Source organism: Triturus cristatus, chromosome 1_1 (genome assembly GCF_964204655.1).
Source record: "Triturus cristatus chromosome 1_1, aTriCri1.1, whole genome shotgun sequence".
In the NCBI taxonomy this organism is placed as follows: domain Eukaryota; kingdom Metazoa; phylum Chordata; class Amphibia; order Caudata; family Salamandridae; genus Triturus; species Triturus cristatus.
Genome location: NC_140579.1, coordinates 72758636 through 72777473, shown reverse-complemented (window position 1 = coordinate 72777473; position 18838 = coordinate 72758636). Strand labels below are relative to the sequence as shown.

At 43.4% G+C, this 18838-nt stretch overlaps 1 protein-coding gene across 1 annotated transcript in view; it reads right to left on the bottom strand.

Annotated features, from left to right (window-relative positions):
* LOC146869469 (complement C4-like) overlaps positions 1-18838 on the bottom strand; it is a 520274-nt gene that overhangs the window by 306677 nt on the left and 194759 nt on the right. The window contains exon 10 of the mRNA XM_085599862.1: positions 10720-10835. Within this exon, the coding sequence (XP_085455988.1) occupies positions 10720-10835 (116 nt within the window). The remainder of the gene's footprint in view (positions 1-10719; positions 10836-18838) is intronic.

Here is an 18838-nt window from a genome sequence, read left to right as displayed (position 1 = left end):
TGAAGAGCAACAGTGAGACTGTGATGGCATACACACAGACCATGGAGGGAAGGTGGGAGGGGGTCAGGGGCAGCTAACTGACCACACAGGGAAGGTGGGAGGGGCCATGGCAGCACAGAAGACCATGCATGGCAAGTGGGAGGGTTAGTGGCAGCACAATGGCTATGATGGGCAAGAAGGAGGGTGGAGGGGCATGCACAAAGGACGATGGAGGATAGAAGGGAGGGTCAGGACCTGTGCACAGACAAGAAAGTTCAGGGGAAGGGACGTCACAACAGACCACACGGGGCAGGCAGGAGGAGCAGTTGCAGCACAACAGACCAGGGAGGGCAGAAGGGTGTGGCAGTACAATGGACCATGTAGGACAGGAGGAAGAGGATAGGGGCATGGCATGTGGACAGGCAGGGTGGAGGTGGCAGGGACAGGTTACAGTCATCTGACAATGCTAGGCAGGTGGGAGGGGAGTGGCAGCTCAACAGAACACTCAGAGTAGATAGGAGTGGCAGGTCCATGGGACATGGTGGGCAAAAAGGATGGAGCAGGGGCATGCACAAAGACATCGGAGGGCAGGGGGAAGGAGAATAGGGGCAGCAAGCTAAGCACAGAGTTTAAGCAGGAGGTCAATGATGGGGCATAGAATTGGGCAATGGAGGGCAGGAGGAGTGGACTGGTACATCATACTAAATTAAGGGCAGTGGCAGCACATCAGACCATGCATGGCAGGAGGGAGGAGGCTAGTCCATGGATTCACACAACAGAGGATAGGGAGGAAGGGGATGGGGCAGCAAGCTAACTGTTCAGAGAAGGCGGGTATTAGGAACTTTATTGTTTTTAAAACATTGTGTCTGTGCGAACTACTTAAAATATGAACAAGTATGCAGCATAATCTCACTTTTATTCAGGAAGAAGAGGACGTTTGTGACTGTGACTCCGGGCTCACTTGGCAGAAACACCCCCTGACCCTCCACCCCCTATCGCAAAATGTAATGCCCGTGAAAAGGGTAGGTGAACACAGTGTTATATAGAACATAGTCCTGAGAGCACGATTGAAAATGAAAACTAGATATAGTGTATGGTATAAACTATGCACCAAAAAGTGTGATATAAGATGAACCGGGCGTGAAATATAATATGCAATACATTGTGCGCAATGACAGATTCATTGGAGAGCGCGAGATAGCACAGGCACTAGCGCGTGCTATGCGATATGCGCCTTGGAGTGTAATATGCACAGGGCAGTGTTGTGTAACCTAACTAGTCTCTAAAGTTGTAATATAAAATATGTGCTGGGGAGTGTAACGTTGCATATGCACCGTGACAAAGATATGGATCCCAGATTGTAATATGTATGGCATAGCACTGTGCGTTATAACATAGGCATCGAGAAAGGCACGTTAGATGGGGCAATATAACCCGTGCGAAGACAAGTGTGGCATGACATATTCACGGGGTGGTGTTACAGTGCACATGGGCTAGAGAGTGTCATAGCATATGCACTAGCTAGTGGAATACAACACAGAGGTGTGTGGCACTCGGCAGGCAATGGTGGGTGTAACACAGCATTGGGCTCTGTCAGGAGCACGCTGTGACTCTCAAGTGATGTTCGTCCCCTTTCCAGAGAGTAAAATAAAAAGTATTACACATCCGGCAGTGGATGTGTGTTTTATTAACCGTGAGGGGGGTTTCTTGCATAGTTTTGGTCGAATTTTTGTCGAATCCCCTTTGAATGGCTTGGTGTGCATGTGTATTAAATGTGCCCGTCAATAGCTACCCATGTTTGTATAAATAAACGACAAGGGTGTCTACCAGGATTAGGCACGGTAGGGCATCAGACATGTCAGAGCTTCACTAGTGGTGTAAATACATTCCACGTGGATTCATTGCATGCATAGTCGCCTTTTAATGAATATCACGCAAATCGTCATGGTGATAGGTACGTACGGTTTGTCCAGCATGTCCTAGGTGTGTCTATAAATATATATTTTTTAAAAATAATAAAAAACAGTGGCCGGCCCTGGGGATTGGGGTCAAAAAAATATAATTAGGAGACTGGCCCTGGGGGATGGGGTCATCAGGGCCAATAAATTAGAATAAGAAGGGGAACCAAACAGCCCCCCTTCTTAAAAAACTAAAATAAATAAAAGACTGGCATCGTGCCGGAGGCCATGCCCCCTCCGTGCAGCACTCTGCAAACGCGCCCCCAACAGGCATCTCCAGTATGCGCCAGGGAGCTGCGCTGCAGCCAGGTGTTCTGAGGCCAAGCCCCTTTTTACACCTCTCTGCAACGCAGCTCTGTGGCGCTTACTGGAGGTACCTAGTGGTCTAGTTTGACCCTAGGGACCCTTAGGATTCAAGGGGACTTAATCTCTCAACTTAGAACAGCCACAGGGCGCGTTTACACAGTGGTGAAGGGAGGGGACGGGGCCTGAGGTGACGTGTGCAAACACGCACTATGGCACGTTTTAAATTGGGGATATAATTTCCCTTCAATACTGAGGGCCCCTGGGGGCTAACTAGCCCACCAAGTGCTTCCAGTAAGCGCCACTGAGCTGCATTGCAGAGAGGTGGTCCAGGCCGTGCCACTTTTTACACCTCTCTGCAACGCAGCTCTGTGGCACTTACTGGAGGTACCTAGTGGGCTAGTTGGACCCTAGGGACCCTCAGGATTCAAATGAACTTAATCTCCCAACTAAAAATGGACACAGGGCGTGTTTACACAGTGGTGAATGGAGGGGACGGGGCCTGAGTTAACGTGTGCAAAAAAGCCCTGTGGCCTGTTTTAAGAGGTAGTTTTAATCTCCATGCCCTATTATATACTAGGGGCTTACAGAGGAGGTCATGCTAATCACAGGGGGACCCCAACGCATAATGTTCCCTAGTGTATGTAGGTGTTTTCACTGTATTCTAAGTGTCTTTTAACATAGCACTGGCTCTAGGACTGGTTAGTCAGACTCAGTTACCACCAGTATCCGTCTGAAAAAGTTGAGGGTACAGGATGATTTTGCAACAAGGCTTCTTTCTGCTCTTCTTTTTGTTCTTTCTGCACGTTATCCTTCTTCCTGCACTTATCTTCGTATTTGAGGACTTCTGTTGCTTCTTTCTGCACTTCTTTTGTTTCTTTCTGTGCATTTTTTCTTCTTTCTTCACATGTCCTATCTCTGTAGGCATAGTTAGAAATTAGCATTTAAAAAACCTTTGAAATTCACAGAAAAAACCATAGGTTTCAGGCACGTTATAGTTAGGAATTAGCATTTAAAAAACCTCAGAAATTCACTGAAAAAACCATAGGTTTCAGGGGTGTTATAGTTAGCTGGACTTTTCACTTGTACAAAACCATTGAAATTCCCCCGTTATAGTTAGTTCAGCTAACTATAACTCGCGCGCCCGCAATGCACTGCTGATGACGTCACATATTACATCACTCATGACATGGTCAGTGACATCACTCATGACATCACTGATGACATCTCAAATGACATCACTGATGACATCACTGATGACATCATCCTTGTGATAGAGTGGCAGACCTCCTCTCACCCTAATATAACCTTTGATACACACATTCAAAAATAGAGACTAAAATTTTCAAAACAATGGACATACCAATACCAGTTACAACAACCTCTTCAGTAATTCTAAGATCCACATACACATCCACTCATTCACCAACAGTCCTATACAGTCACTCATACATGTACTCACTCATCATATGTACTCATACACCTATACATCCTGTTACACAATGCCACTCATCCATAGAGTTACTCACACACATAGTCACTCATGCTAATAAAGAATCAAACATACATTTACTTGCATATACAGTTATACACACACCACCATACTTACTTCTACGGAAACTTACACATACTTAGTCTTTTAAACAATCACTTATAGAAACACATACTTATTCATACAGGAACTCTTTCAATCTCTCACTCTCACATATACTCACATATATACACCAATAGTCACATATACTAGTTTAAAACATATGTAGTTACTCATAAAGACACTATTGAGACAGTCATTCACTCACTAACACACCCATACACACACTCATCCACCCATACAGTCCTGCACACATGCTGTGTTCAACACATACAAACAGTGAGTCACTCATTCATGCACCTATGCACTACGTAATACCCCCCACCGAACCATGCAGACACTCAGACTGATACTCAAAAAACCAACTAATAACCTATATAGACACCCATGTAGCTACTCACCAACCCATGCAGCCACTTATACACAAAGTGAGAGACTGATACAGATATTTACATATTTAAACATTACTCACTAAGCCATGTATTCACTATGATACACTTAATCAGTCAGTTACACAATCAATTTTTCAAAAACAAATCATCCATTTAGACACTTATATACCCATTTATTCTTCCATCGACCTTGAGATATACATATATAAAACATATTTAATTTTCAGAAAAACACACATTCACTGGATGATGTCATCAGTGATGTCATCAGTGATGTCATTTGAGATGTCATCAGTGATGTCATGAGTGATGTCACTGACCATGTCATGAGTGATGTAATATGTGACGTCATCAGCAGTGCATTGCGGGCGCGCGAGTTATAGTTAGCTGAACTAACTATAACGGGGGAATTTCAATGGTTTTGTACAAGTGAAAAGTCCAGCTAACTATAACACCCCTGAAACCTATGGTTTTTTCAGTGAATATATATATATATATAGATAGATAGATAGATAGATAGATAGATAGATAGATAGATAGATAGATAGAGATATTTACACATATCTATACATAGATATATATATGTGTATGTGTGTATCTATCTATCTGTTAAAATTAAAGTCGAGAACTTATGAAATCTGTAGAAATACAAAAAATACAATACACAATGCAATCTGGTACTCTTAAAAGGATTTGCCACTGGTAATCCAAACTGGAAATGGTAATTTAATTGATAATTGTTAATCACAAATGAAAAACAGTATTCACAAAAGAATGTGTCAATCTCAATATAGTAATGAAACCATAACTGACTGACGGACTGCACGTGTAAAGCACTGTTTGACCTGTCAGCCATAAGGTGGTCTTCCCCAATACTCTTTGCATCCACTGCTCTTATTTTGCAGAATTTATTTTTGCTTGCCTTAGGACTCTGTAATGTAATTTAAGGTGGATTTGTAGAGCACAGCTTGTCACCCGTGAGAGCATCCAGGCTCTGAGTAGGTGAGTGTAGGCGTGTGGTTAGGCTGGGCTTGGGTACAGGAAGTCTTGAGGGTTTTGCAAGAAGACTAATTGAATAGTCAGGTCTTCAGCTTCTTGTGGAATTCAAGAACTGAGGAGGAGTCCCTGATGTGTAGCGAGAGGTAATTCCAGGATGTTCTGCTTCTGTGGATGAGTGGTGTGTGTTTCGCTGAGAGTGATGCTGAGCGAAGTTGTCTGGTGGGTTGGTGGAAGTGAAGCTAGTGTTTGAGGTATGTGGTATGTGGGTTCTGTGTTGTGTACTGGCTTGAATGCGTCATGAGAGATTTCAACTGGCAGCACTTCTGGATGAGGAGCCAATGAAGCTTTGTGAGGAGTGGTGTGGGTTCAACGTGGGAGGTTGAGGACGAGTCTGGCGGTAGCAGCATTTTGGATGGTTTGGCGTCTGTGAAGAAGCTGGGTTGGGATGCCGGTATAGAGTGCGTTGCTGTATTCCAATCTGCTTGTGATTAGGGCCTGCGTGATGGTACGTCTGGTGTCCAGTCGGAGCCACTTGAAGATTTTACATAACATGCAGAGGGCGTGGAAGTATGAGAAGGTGACGGCATTGACCTGTGGCGTCATGGCGAGGTTGATGTCCAGGATGAGGCCTAGCTTTCTAGAGTAGTGGGCTGGGGTAGATGTGGGTCAAATGTTAAGTGGATCACCAGGTGGAGTCCCAAGGTGAGGTCTTATTCCCAAAGATCAGCACTTCAGTTTTGTCTGTTTTGAGCTTGAGGCAGTTTTCTTTTATCGAATTGCCAGCACTTGCCATACATTGTTTGAAGTTTGTCTTGGTGGTGACAGTGGCATCTCGAGGGAAAGAATGAGCAGGGTGTCATCAGCGCAGGAAAGGATGTTGATTTCATGGGAACCTGATGATGTTTGCCAGAGGAGTCATGTACATGTTGAAAAGCGTGGGGCTCAGTGATGATCTCTGTGGGACACGGCAGATAAGGTCCTTTTGATTCTAAAGTGAACAATGTTAGTCTGACTCATTGTATTCTTCAAGAGAGGAAGGAAGCTGTCCATTTCAGCGCTGGTTCTTGGATTCCCACTTTGAGTAGTCTGGCGATGAGTATGTGATGGTTGAGGAGGAAGAGGGCGTTGGTCTGTCCATGATCGAGTATTGTGAGTATGACATCTTTGGCAGCGATGAGGGCTGTTTCGGGTGCTGTGGTTGTTTTGGGATCCTGATTATGAGTCGTCCAGGAGCTTGTGGCATTCTAGGTGGTCAGAGAGTTGTCTGTTGATGGTCTTCCTGATGACTTTGGCTGTGAAGGGGAGAAGCGAGATGGAACGATGTTTACTGAGTACTTCGGATTTGGCTGAGGTTTTTTTTGAGGAGGGCAGTGACTTCCGCATATTTCCACCTATCTGGGAAGGTTCTTGAGAGAGGTGTTGATGATGGCAGTAAGTGCAGCGCTGATCGTGGCTCTTCCGAGGTTGTAGATATGGCGGGGGCAAGGGTCTGTGGGAGCCACGGAGTAGACTGTCATCATCATTGCTGCAGTGTCCCCGATGGATAGAGGATTCCATGCTGTCAGTTTGTCGTCTTTGGTTGATGAGGTTAGCAGGCTAGGAAGGTCGATGAGGGGGTAGCTGGGGTTTGAAGTGGCTGTAGATCTTGGTGGTTTTTTGTGGAAGAAGCCAGAGAGGTTGTTGCAGAGTTCTTCTGTTGGGGTGAGGGTGTTGGCTGCTAATGTTGGGTTGGTGATTTCCTGTACAATGGTAAAAAGTTCTTAGCAGTGTTTGGAGCTAGATTACATTCTCAGGATAAGGGCCTTTTTTGCCCTCTTTCACTTGGTGATGAACGTGTCTAAGTGCGGCCTTGTAGGTGTTTCTTGCAGTTGTTCCTTTGGTGGTTCTCCATTTCCTTCTGAGTTGTTTGCAAACCTTCTTGGATTCTCTGAGGTCATCATTGTACCAGCTGGATCTTTTGGGTTTGGTGTTTTTCAGGGGTGCCAGGGTATTGGCGAAGGTGGTGATCTAGTTGTTGAAGTTTTTTGTGTCAGTGATGAGGACGTTAGTGGAGTCTGAGTAGTTTATTTGGAGGGCATTGAGCCATTCTGTTTCTGTAACAGTCTTCCAGCTGTGTCTTGGGGTGTTGCTAGACTCCATAAGGGTAGTTGGTGGCCCTATTAAGTGGAAGTAGACGATGGAGTGGTCATCCCATGTGAGTGGAGTGATGTGGCTGACTTTAACTTTATTGCTGGGAGATAGAATGGAGTCCAGGGTGTGTACGGCAATATGGGTAGGGTTTTGTACACGCTAGGTGAGGCCGGTGTCTTGTAGACTTTCGAGCATGCCCATGTGATGGAATCTGTAGGGATGTCGAGAGGAAAGTTGAGATTGCCTAGAAGTATGATGTTTTTGGTACACGTGGTGAAAAATTCTGTGAGGAGGTCCTAGGCGAGGGTGCCTTTGATAGGGGTTGTACTGTCAGTTTGAAGCTTGAAGTGCACCTGTTCCATAAAAGTGGCTTGTGGATTGGTGTGAGAGGTATACTGGATGGTGTCTCTGTGGATGATGGTGAGTCCTCCCTGTGGTTTATGGGGTTGGACCTGGTGCAGGATTTTTTCCAGCGCCGATGTGGGGTTGAGTCGGGTTTTGGTGAGGAAGAAGAGGTCCTGTGCATGGGAGTCGATGAGGTCCCAAATCTCGGTGGAGTTCTTGCGGAGTGATCATGTGTTAATTGTTTGTGAGTGCTGTTGTGCGGGGTGGGTGTGGGGTGCTGTGTGAGTGCGGGTCTTGAGTTCTGACTTGGTGAGATATGTGGTGTGTGTCGTTGGTGGGAGTGGGTGTGTGTACGCAGGTGAAGTGGCAATGCAAGCAGGCAAAGGGGCCAACCATGGACTGAGCTGAGGCGGCAGCTTTCGTGGCAGCATCCAGGGTTAAGCAGGTGGATTTTCCCGACGGTGTAGCTGCATGAGGAGTTTGGACCAGGGTTCCTGGTGCTGGGTGTGGCCCAGGCATGGACTGGTGCCGATGGGCTTTCCTCTGACGCTGCAGCCTTCATTAAGTAGGACCTTGGAGAGTGGGCGTACTAAGCAGGAGTGGGAAAGTCTGTCAGGGAGAGCAAGAAAGTCTGGCGTGATTAGCAAGATAAGAAGCAGGATCGGCAGAGCAAGTCTGAGGGTGGGTGGGCAAAAACTGTCAGAAGAGACCACAAAGCAAACCGGAGCACTGAAAGGAGCAAAACATGCAGAAACAAGTGGTAAAGAGGAAAAATGGATACAAAAAGGAGCAGTTAAACAGAGATAGAACAAACAGCACCGACAAAGAAAGAGCAGTTACTGAGTCAGCGGCAGAACAAGCAGTTAAATAAGAAAAACGGCAGGAGACAGACACCAACACGAGTCAGAAGGGCAAGGCGAGGGCAAGGGCACACTGAGCAGACGAGTGACACCAGGGCACCTACTATGCACCCTTTACCACTGCTAATCAGTGCTAAAGTGCTTGTGCTCTTCCCTTTAAACTTGGTGAAATTGGCTTACACACAATTGGCACATTTAATTTACTTATAAGTCCCTATTAAAGTGGTATGCCGTACCCAGGGCCCGTGGATTAAACGGTATTAGAGAGCCTGCTGCACTTATTGTGCCACCCACTTACGTAGCCTCTTAAAACATGATATAGGCCTGCCATTGCGGCCTTTGTGTGAAGTTTTAACTGCCATTTCAACCTGGCAAAATAAACCTTTTCCCAGGCCTAAAGCTTCCTTTTTTCCTATAGAGAAGGGTGCAGTGTATTTAAAAAGTTGCCCATGTACTTTTAAGCTTATTACATTAAATGAGTGATAACCTTTGCTAAGTAGCAGGAAGAAATTCATGCCTGGTGTCTAAGAAATTGTAATTGAAATTGCAGGAGGACCATTAGAAGTAGGATTGGGAAGGAGGACTGGGGGCTATTAAGGCCAGTGGAACTAGCCTCAGAAGACCCAATATATGAAGGCCAGACAAAGGAGTACTAGAACTAAGACCAGGACTACATGGCCCAACGTGACCAGTATCAGAAGGATTAGGAACAGGCATATCAGGGGACTAGATAAACCAGAGGAGACAGACCAGGGGGACTGATGGGCGAGAAGTAGGATGAGAAGGATGAAAAGGTCCAGTACAGGGAGCCTGTGAAACGGGAGACCTAAGATCCAAACAGCTAGGGGCGGTCAAACCAGAACCAGGAAATACAGGGCCAGGAAGTTCTTCGACTAGCATGAACTGAAGACCAAGAAACATCAGAACTAGAAAAGGCTAGGTTGATCTGTGACAGGACAAGTTCTGGCAGAGCCATACAAGCAAGGTGCAGGAGGACGAGGGCCAAGACGACCAGGATCAGATTGAAGAGGTTCAAGTCAATCAGGACCTGAGGGGGGTTAATGGTCAGCATGTCCAGGAATAAGAAGGACAGGGATTTGGAAGACCATGGGGGGCAATGCCAAGGGTGCCCAGAAGACAAGGGCAAGAGGACTACGTAAACTAAAAGGATCATGGCAACGAGGACCAGAAACAGAGCTAAGAGGGTCATGAAGATCAGGACCTAGGGGACCAGGGATCCGAATACCAAGTGTGCCAGAGCTAAGAGGATCAGTGGCTCCACAACCAAATGGAAAAGGAAGCTCAATTCACAGAGGCCCAGAGTATCAGGGCCTGGCATACCAGGACAAGCAGGACTAGGATCAGGAAGAAAAGGAAGCTCCCCCTCCGGCTAGAGATGGCCCATCCTGCCAACATCTAGTCTCCTCTGTGATACCGTTGAATACACAAAAGCCAAATGCCGGCTACACCTAGTCATGTGACCCAGGAAACAGACTGACGGTACTAAATGGTTAGGACAAGAAAATGCAAACTTACTAAAAGTGGCATTTTCAAAATTGTGACTTAAAATCTGACTTTCTGTATCATTTAGGAGGGTTTTCAATTACAATTGAAACTCACCTTGACAATATTTTTGCTCTCGATATTCTTAACATTTTAGCGGAGGGAAGCAGTAGCCTCATCTGTTGAGGTCCCAACAAATTCATGATGGAACAGAGCCAGAGTTACTGTCAATCAGTGGGATATATCCATGCTTATCCAGATAAAGACAATTGAAACTCTCATGGTGTCAGAAGTGGGTGATGTGCTTGTTGGCTGACCTAAAGTATTGGTAGTGTTTTCCATGTAATACTTATTTCCCACCATTCTCTAGCATAGGAAATAGCAAGCGCTTCTGCCTGGGCCATCTTGAACACATTCCTGACCTACTGCAGGACCACCATAGTGTCTCCAATGGAACAGATGTGAAGGTCTGATTACTTGTCTTTATTTATTTACATAATGTGTGTGTGTTCCCTTGCCTATGGCTTTCCCATGATGAAGTAAGACTACATATCCCATAAATCATAGTGATGTGTTCAGTCACCGTGTTTGCCCTCTAATGTTCAGCCTCATCACTCCCAGAAGGAGCCGTGCACTTGTCTAGCTTACGTCATACTCACCTGCACCTTAAAAGACGTTCCCGGAACATAGTACCGCTCAGTCTTCGAAAGGTCCACCACGTAAGGAGACGCCACAAATTTCACAGTGCTCAGCTCCTGCTCTTCGAGGGCCCCAGCTGTAGAGTGAAACAAGGCGTCCAAACTGTAAACACAGCACTTTTAAGCTTTTAAGTTCTATCACAATTTACAGAAACTGCAAAGTCGAGATGCTCCTAGTTTTAGCTGCAGACTGTGAGTCTGGGGCCTCACTTGGGTCCCTCCAGCTGTGCAGGGGGTGTACCATTTAGGAGGCCCCAGTTAACCTAAGTTCCTTGTACATTTGGGTCTGATGTATCAAAGAGTTTGACCCATTATGTGTCTATGGAGAAATGCGTTAATATGAAAGGGCCCTGGCGAGGTGGCTTTAGTCCACAGAATGGGTGAGTTACATGCTCATGACTGAAGTATGCAGTGATCTGCAGGTCACAAGTTGGGATTCCCGCAGGGCCATCTTAGACTTCCATCCTTTTGGGGTTTTTGAATTGAGTAGCAATAAATTGTGTAACAGTAGCACACCAGCCACCATCCCATGTGCTTTCAGATGTCACTGTACATCAGCCATTGCCCATTCAAAGACAAAATGTATCACTGACAGAATATCGGAAACACAAATATCGTGAGGACAGAATATTGTGTCACAAATATTGAGGACTAAAACATCGAGAACGTAAGTGCAAAAGGGTAAGTATAGATTTACTATTCTAAACTCCACATTTACGTATCTTGAAAATATAAGTATCGTTAACGTAAATATATGTGGAATTATATAGAGTAAAACTTTACTTACCTATAGAAACTTACCTTGACAATATTTTTGCTCTCGATATTCGTAACAAGATATTTTGTCCAGTATTTTCTCTGCATACCAGAAAAAATATAACTTCCTTCTAACAGCACAATTGGTCCTTTCTTTAGGGAGTTTGACACAATAATCGCTTATAACACACTCTATTTTCATAACTGTTCTCTGATCACTTGCTATTCAATATCTACTCGACGCCAGTGCTTACTCGAAGAACCCCTTGGATCCAATACTGCTTCCCAACACAATATCCCATTCTTTACCGATCGTTGACCCCCTCTGTCTGATTGGGATGTCATTTACACGCTACTGATACCCTCCAGCCCTCCGTCTCAACGCATTCCTGAGCCAAATACACAACATCCTCAACCCACTTTTATTTCATCAAAATAATGGTATCCTGACTCATGCCGCTGGCTCACACTATGGTGCAGGCACATTCTCCTCTACAAGGACACATCCACAGGGCTGGATGTCACATGCGTAGACGCACTGTCAAGGTAAGCATACACAGGAAGTATACATTTACTATTCTTAACTCCACATCTACTTACCTTAATCATAAATGAGTGGCCAGTATTGTGGTGGATTTATAAACATCCATAATGTGACACAACGCCCTGTCTTCTATCTCTCGAACCGATCTATCTCGCGTGTCTGGAAGTCCAAACCCACAAATGCTTCACTTTCAGTAGGTGTCAGTCAAGGCTCTGTCCCTCGCTCTCTTCTTTTTTACTCCATCTCCTTCGGGGACATCATTTCCTCTTTTGAGCTCTCATTCAATTTTGTATGCAAAATACTACATCACAATGTACTAACCGTCCATAACATCACAATGCATTAACCGTCCATAACATCACAATGCAATAACCGTCCATAACATCACAATGCAATAACCGTCCATAACATCACAATGCATTAACCGTCCATAACATCACAATGCAATAACCGTCCATAACATCACAATGCAATAACCGTCCATAACATCACAATGCAATAACCGTCCATAACATCACAATGCATTAACCGTCCATAACATCACAATGCAATGTAAATGTAAATTGATACTTGTATAGCGCACTACTCACCCGCAAGGGTCTCAAGGCACTTGTACGAATACCGCTGTGGAACCCATCCTGGCTTTCCCTGTGAGGCATCCACTCCTGGGCACCCCCAAGGTGGAGGCCAGGCATCCTTAGCGTTGTGGGGGCCGTTGTGGAGATTAAGCAAGCTATTGCCCAGAGTTGCAGAGTGGGACTCCATGATTGGAATGGCACCGAGGCGAGAATTATCAGGTCCGTGGAATTTTTTGAGCCCAAGACCCGCCGAGGCAGGGAATTGAACCCTGGTCCCAGGCTAGAACTCTGCATCAGGGTCTGCCGCTCTAATCATTGAGCCACACTTCTCCACTTATAACCATCCATAACATCACAATGCATTAACCGTCCATAACATCACAATGCAATAACCGTCCATAACATCACAATGCATTACCCGTCCATAAGATCACAATGCATTAACCGTCCATAACATCACAATGCATTAATCGTCCATAACATCACAATGCATTAACCGTCCATAACATCACAATGCAATAACCGTCCATAACATCACAATGCATTAACCGTCCATAACATCACAATGCATTAACCGTCCATAACATTGCAATGCAATAACCGTATAACATCACAATGCATTAACCGTCCATAATATCGCAATGCATTAACTCTCCATAACATCACAATGCATTAACAGATTATAACATCACAATGCATTAACCGTCTATGACATAACAATGCACTAACCGTCCATACCATCACAATGCATTAACCCTCCATAACATCTCAATGCATTAACTGTCCATAACATAGCAATGCATTAACCGTCCCTAACATAGCAATGCATTAACCATCCATAACATCACAATGCATTAACCATCCATAACATTGCAATGCAATAACCGTCCATAACATCACAATGCATTAACAATCCATAACATCGCAATGCATTAACTGTCCATAACATCACAATGTATTAACGGACTATAACATCACAATGCATTAACGGACTACAACATCACAATGCATTAACGGTCCATAACATCACAATGCTATAACCGTCCATAACATCACAATGCATTAACCGTCCATAAAGTTTCAATGCATTAACTGTCCATAACATCACAATGCATTAACGGACTATAATATCACAATGCATTAACCGTCCATAATATCACAATGCATTAACCAGCCATAAAATCACAATGCAATAACCATCCATAACATCACGATGCATTAACTGTCCATAACATAGCAATGTATTAATTGTCCATAACATCACAATACATTAACCATCCATAACATCAAAATGCACTAACCATTCATAACATCACATGCATTAACCGTCCATAACATCACAATGCAATAACTATCCATAACATCACAATGCACTAACCGTTCGTAACATCACAATGCATTAACCAACCATAACATCGCAATGCAATAACCGTCCATAGCATCACAATGCATTAACCGTGCATAACATCGCAATGCATTAACTGTCCATAACCGAGCTACTGTTCCTATCACTCATTGACTTTATGCTTGTCTTTGACCCTGTACAGCGCTCCGCTACCTTCTTGCTCTATATAAGTATTATACACATTCAACACAAAATACTACATAAATTCATACATACGGCCCCAAAATCTTTTTTTATTTTCTACTTTTTTGCCCTTCTTCAGTCACATGTATTTAATTGTCCTACTATCATTTGTTTCTAGATTGCTTTACAGTTCCCCATGTGAACCTCCTCTAATTCTGAAGTCCTGTATTTCTCCTCCTCATTGGCACCTCCCAAAACAAAACACAGTCACACATAACTACTACAACAACCTCAGAATAATATCAGGTTTGGAATGTACACAAGAGTCACACAGATATCCCATTCAACATGGCAAAACACCCATCAAGTCACCAGTATAGTACTGCAATACAGGGCTTTTATAATCTGAATAGTTGGCCTTCCACTCTCTTGAGAAGGTACCTTCTACACTCCTTTTTAGGCAGACTCCCACCTCATCCTATCATGCCAAGCTGACTGGATTTCCACCCAAAAACACAGCCACATACCAGGCATGTGTACAAAGCAGTGAATGGTACTGCCCCAACCCTCTCTGGCATCTTATACCAGCTGCACTCCATCCAAGATCCACAAACTCTAGTGTGCTAGTTGCACTTGGCAGCACTTGGCCTCCTCGAGGTTCCGAGCAGTGTATTTATCTTCAAGATCCTCTGCACTGGACCTCACTCCCACCAGTCATTCTGGCAAACTTTTGTTCTCCAGATTTGGAAAAAGTATTAAAATGGAATCCATTGTTACTCGAATTAAATGAGGCAGTGCTGCCCTATTCATCAGCAACTGTAAATGTATTTATTGTTTGCTTATATTTATCATATAGTTTGCCCAAATACTAGACATCGCAACTGATCACTTCGGCTCAATGTTAACCATCTTACCCCCAGTTTTCATGGTATTCGTACTGTTTGTGTTTTTTTAGATGAAATAAATATTTAAACAGCAGGATTCCCAGGGCTACCTCATGACACGCTTTAGGGTGAATTATTGGCTGGGGGTTGTCAGTTCAGTTCAGAAAATGCTTTATTCGGCATGTTTAAACAGCCACATAGCAGACATAAAATAACACACAACATCATACAATAGAACTTTAAAAAATAACAGGATACAGGCCAATTACCCCAAGAGTTATTCAAGTTACCATCCCCGTATAAAGTGCCAGTGCATGATGGGATGAGCAATATAAAACAAATAAAATTGTTCCAATAGACTTTCAATTTATATGGCCAAAGAACAAACATAGCAGCAAGGATACAGCAAAGAAATGCCAAATAAAGTGCAAATCAGAATTCTGGGCATGTGCAAAAAGTCGCTTATATTGCTCACTCGCTAAAGTGACAATGCAACTAATAAAAGGCCAAGAAAATTACATGATAATAGATTTCCTGGCACACATACATTTCAAAATATAGGTAGCTGTATAAAAACATATATCTGCACTCTCCAGATTAAACAGTAACTGCATTGCATTCTTTGTAGTCCGAACATTATATTTTAAAAAGATAGGTTTTAAAAAATGACGTCTTAAAAATACATAAAATTTACAAAAAAGCATAAAATGGCAACAACTCAGTTTGGATAAATCATCACATGGGCATAAAATATTACTAGGTTGCCTGGTGATAGGAAAGGACACAAGATGGTGTGCTATTCCAAGCCTTAGCCGAGTGAGAACAAAGCGATGGGATCTTCTTGTGACTTCGGTCAAATATGGCTGGAAACCTTCGTTTAAATTATATTCACCATAAAAGACGTAAGTACGCTGGTTAAGATGAACAGAATCTCTAGATTGTCTCGTATATTGTAAGAAAGACACCTTGAGATCTAATTTAGATATACTGGCAGCTTCCTCGGGAATTAAAAAAGGATCTTGATTAAAAAGGAGCTTGAACCAGTAATAGATATGTCTGAGCCAAGGTATATACAGACAATGGTCCAGCCTTAGACAATCTCTTATTATTCTTTGTGTAAATAAGGTTTCGGTTTTAGACCAGATGGAACGCCATAAAGTCAGAGGGCGAAGGGCTGCAAGATCTTCAATATAGTCTAGCCCCACCTCTCTGTGAATTAATTCTGTGGAAGTTGATGTGGGGGTACACAGTAGACGTCTCAAAAATGAGTTCTCATCAAGTTGGATATGTTTACCACTAAGGGTATGGTGCCCCCAGACTCCAGCACCATATAAAGCAGAGGAGATACATCTGGCTTTATAAATCGAAATCATGTCGTTAATTCTACTATTCCCAAGCTTGGAGGCAAATCTAAACACTCCATTAATGTTCTTTACCATTTTAAGGCGCACATTATCACATTCCTTATCCCATTTTCCATCGCCAGAAAATGTCACTCCGAGGTAGCAAAAACTGGTCACGGATTGAATTTTATTCACGTCCAGGAAGAACGTCTTTTTGGCACCTTTCTTGCTCCCGCAGGTCATTACATAAGTTTTTTCTTTATTAATTAACAATTTCCTATCATCAATAAACCTACAGAAGCAGTTAATTAAACGTTGAAGGCCTATTTGAGTACGTGACAAAAGGACGGCATCGTCCGCATATAACAATATTGGGATGGGGTCGCCATCTACTCTGGGGGCATCTGCGGGGACTTGCCTAAGAATTGAGTCAATTTGATTGACAAATAAAGAAAAAAGCAGTGGGGCCAGAACACAGCCCTGCCTGATGCCTCGGGTCACTCTAAAAAAGGGAGTAGATTCCCCGTCCGGTCCAAAACGAACTTTGCACGAGAGCCTTTCGTATAATCTGGCCAAAAAGTGCACAATATCTGCCGGGGCGCCCATTTCCAGTAGTATTAGCCACAGAATAGAGTGTTCGACCAGATCGAAGGCACTACTAAGATCGGCGAAACATAAAAACAAATTCCCTTTTTTGACCGTGACATATTTACTTATTATAAGGTCGAGGTTCAGACACTGCTCCATTGTACCCATTCCCCTCCTAAAGCCATACTGGACTGGTGATAAAATGGTATTTTCTTCTGCCCATATCTCCAGTCTATTAAGGAGTATCCTACTCAAAATTTTAATCGATGAGTCCAGGAGTGAGATAGGGCGATAATTTCGTGCCTCGGACCTAGAACCCTTCTTAAATAGGGGGACTATAATAGATTGACCCCAGGTCAATGGAAGTTTACCTTCAATAGCAGCATTAAAAATGCGAGTTAAAATGGGTGCCCAAAGATCCATCTCCTGTTTATATAAATCCACGGGGACAGCGTCTGGACCTGGGGCTTTGCCCCCTTTACTTTTTGTCAGCCCCAGATAGACCTCCTCCAAACTAATGGATAGAGGTGACGATGGCCATACAGAGTTGTAATTATCTAACAAATCTAAAACCAACCTATCGGGATTAAAAATATTAGAAAAATGATCAATCCAATCATTGCAATTTACATAGGATGTTATTTCGGGAATGGCATCATTCTTAAGGAAAGGGCAATTAATTGTCTCCCAAAATAGAGCATTATTATTTGTGTTAGCAGCTAAATTTAATTTATGCCATAGCTCTTCCTGTATTTCTTTTTTACGGACTTTCAGGGAGGTCTTATATTTGAGTTGTTCAGCTTTAATAAGGGTATTATCCCTAGGTTTAATATCCAATGCAGCTTTTAAACTCGACAAAGCCTGTATACAGTTATTGTCGAACCAGCCAACAGACCTGTTTTTTGGTGGCCTACTCCTCCCTGTCAATAAGCCAGCGATAACAGAAATAATTTGATGGAATTTGGATAGCAATATGGCAGGTGCTGTCTCGTTACTTAGGCAGTAGTCAATTTCTGTTTTGCATTTAATAATAACTTCTCCCAGAAGTTTAACCGGATTAATATTAGTCCACTTAATTCTTGGCCCATTTAGTCTCACTGCAACAATATCTCCAATAAAAGTGGTGGTATCTGGATGTACATTTCCCCACGTCAGCAAAGTTACAGAGATACTGTTGTGATCACTTACTGCTTGCTCTGTTACCCATAAATCAGTATAGGCAGTATTGCAGGAGAGAAGTATGTGGTCAATATTAGAGTGGGCACCCCTGCCTGTAAAAGTTGGGCATTTAATATTGCCCTTTTTCAGTGAACAGTCAAGCAACTCTAGATCCAATTTAGCTATCAAATTATTAAGGGAGTTTCCATAATCATCATGAGGGAAATGGGTATGTGGGGAGTCAACATTATCACCCATTTCCCCCAGAAAGCCACAAATCCTTTGATCAACATATTGACAGGCCTGTATATTAAAATCTCCTGCCCACAGTAAAATCGATTGGTTCCTGGAACCGGCCAACAACTTATCTATTTCACAACCTATTTCATAGACAATAGGACCCCTACGTGCGTCAAAAGTGTTATTATATTAGTTAATAATAATTAGATCCTTGCCTGCAACATGCTCCAGTCGTAAATACTGAGCATAAGAGGACACCTCATGGTAAGTATTAGGTTTAAACTGAGTTAATTTAGTTGAAACCATAATTAGGAGTCCAGCTTTAGCCCTTCCTGCTGCCGAATTCACAGCCGATGCCCAATATGTAATATAGCCTTCCACATGGATTGCCTCCTTATACCAAGTCTCTTGAAGGCAAATAATGTCGAACCCTTGTGTAATAAAATCATTCCAGAATGGAG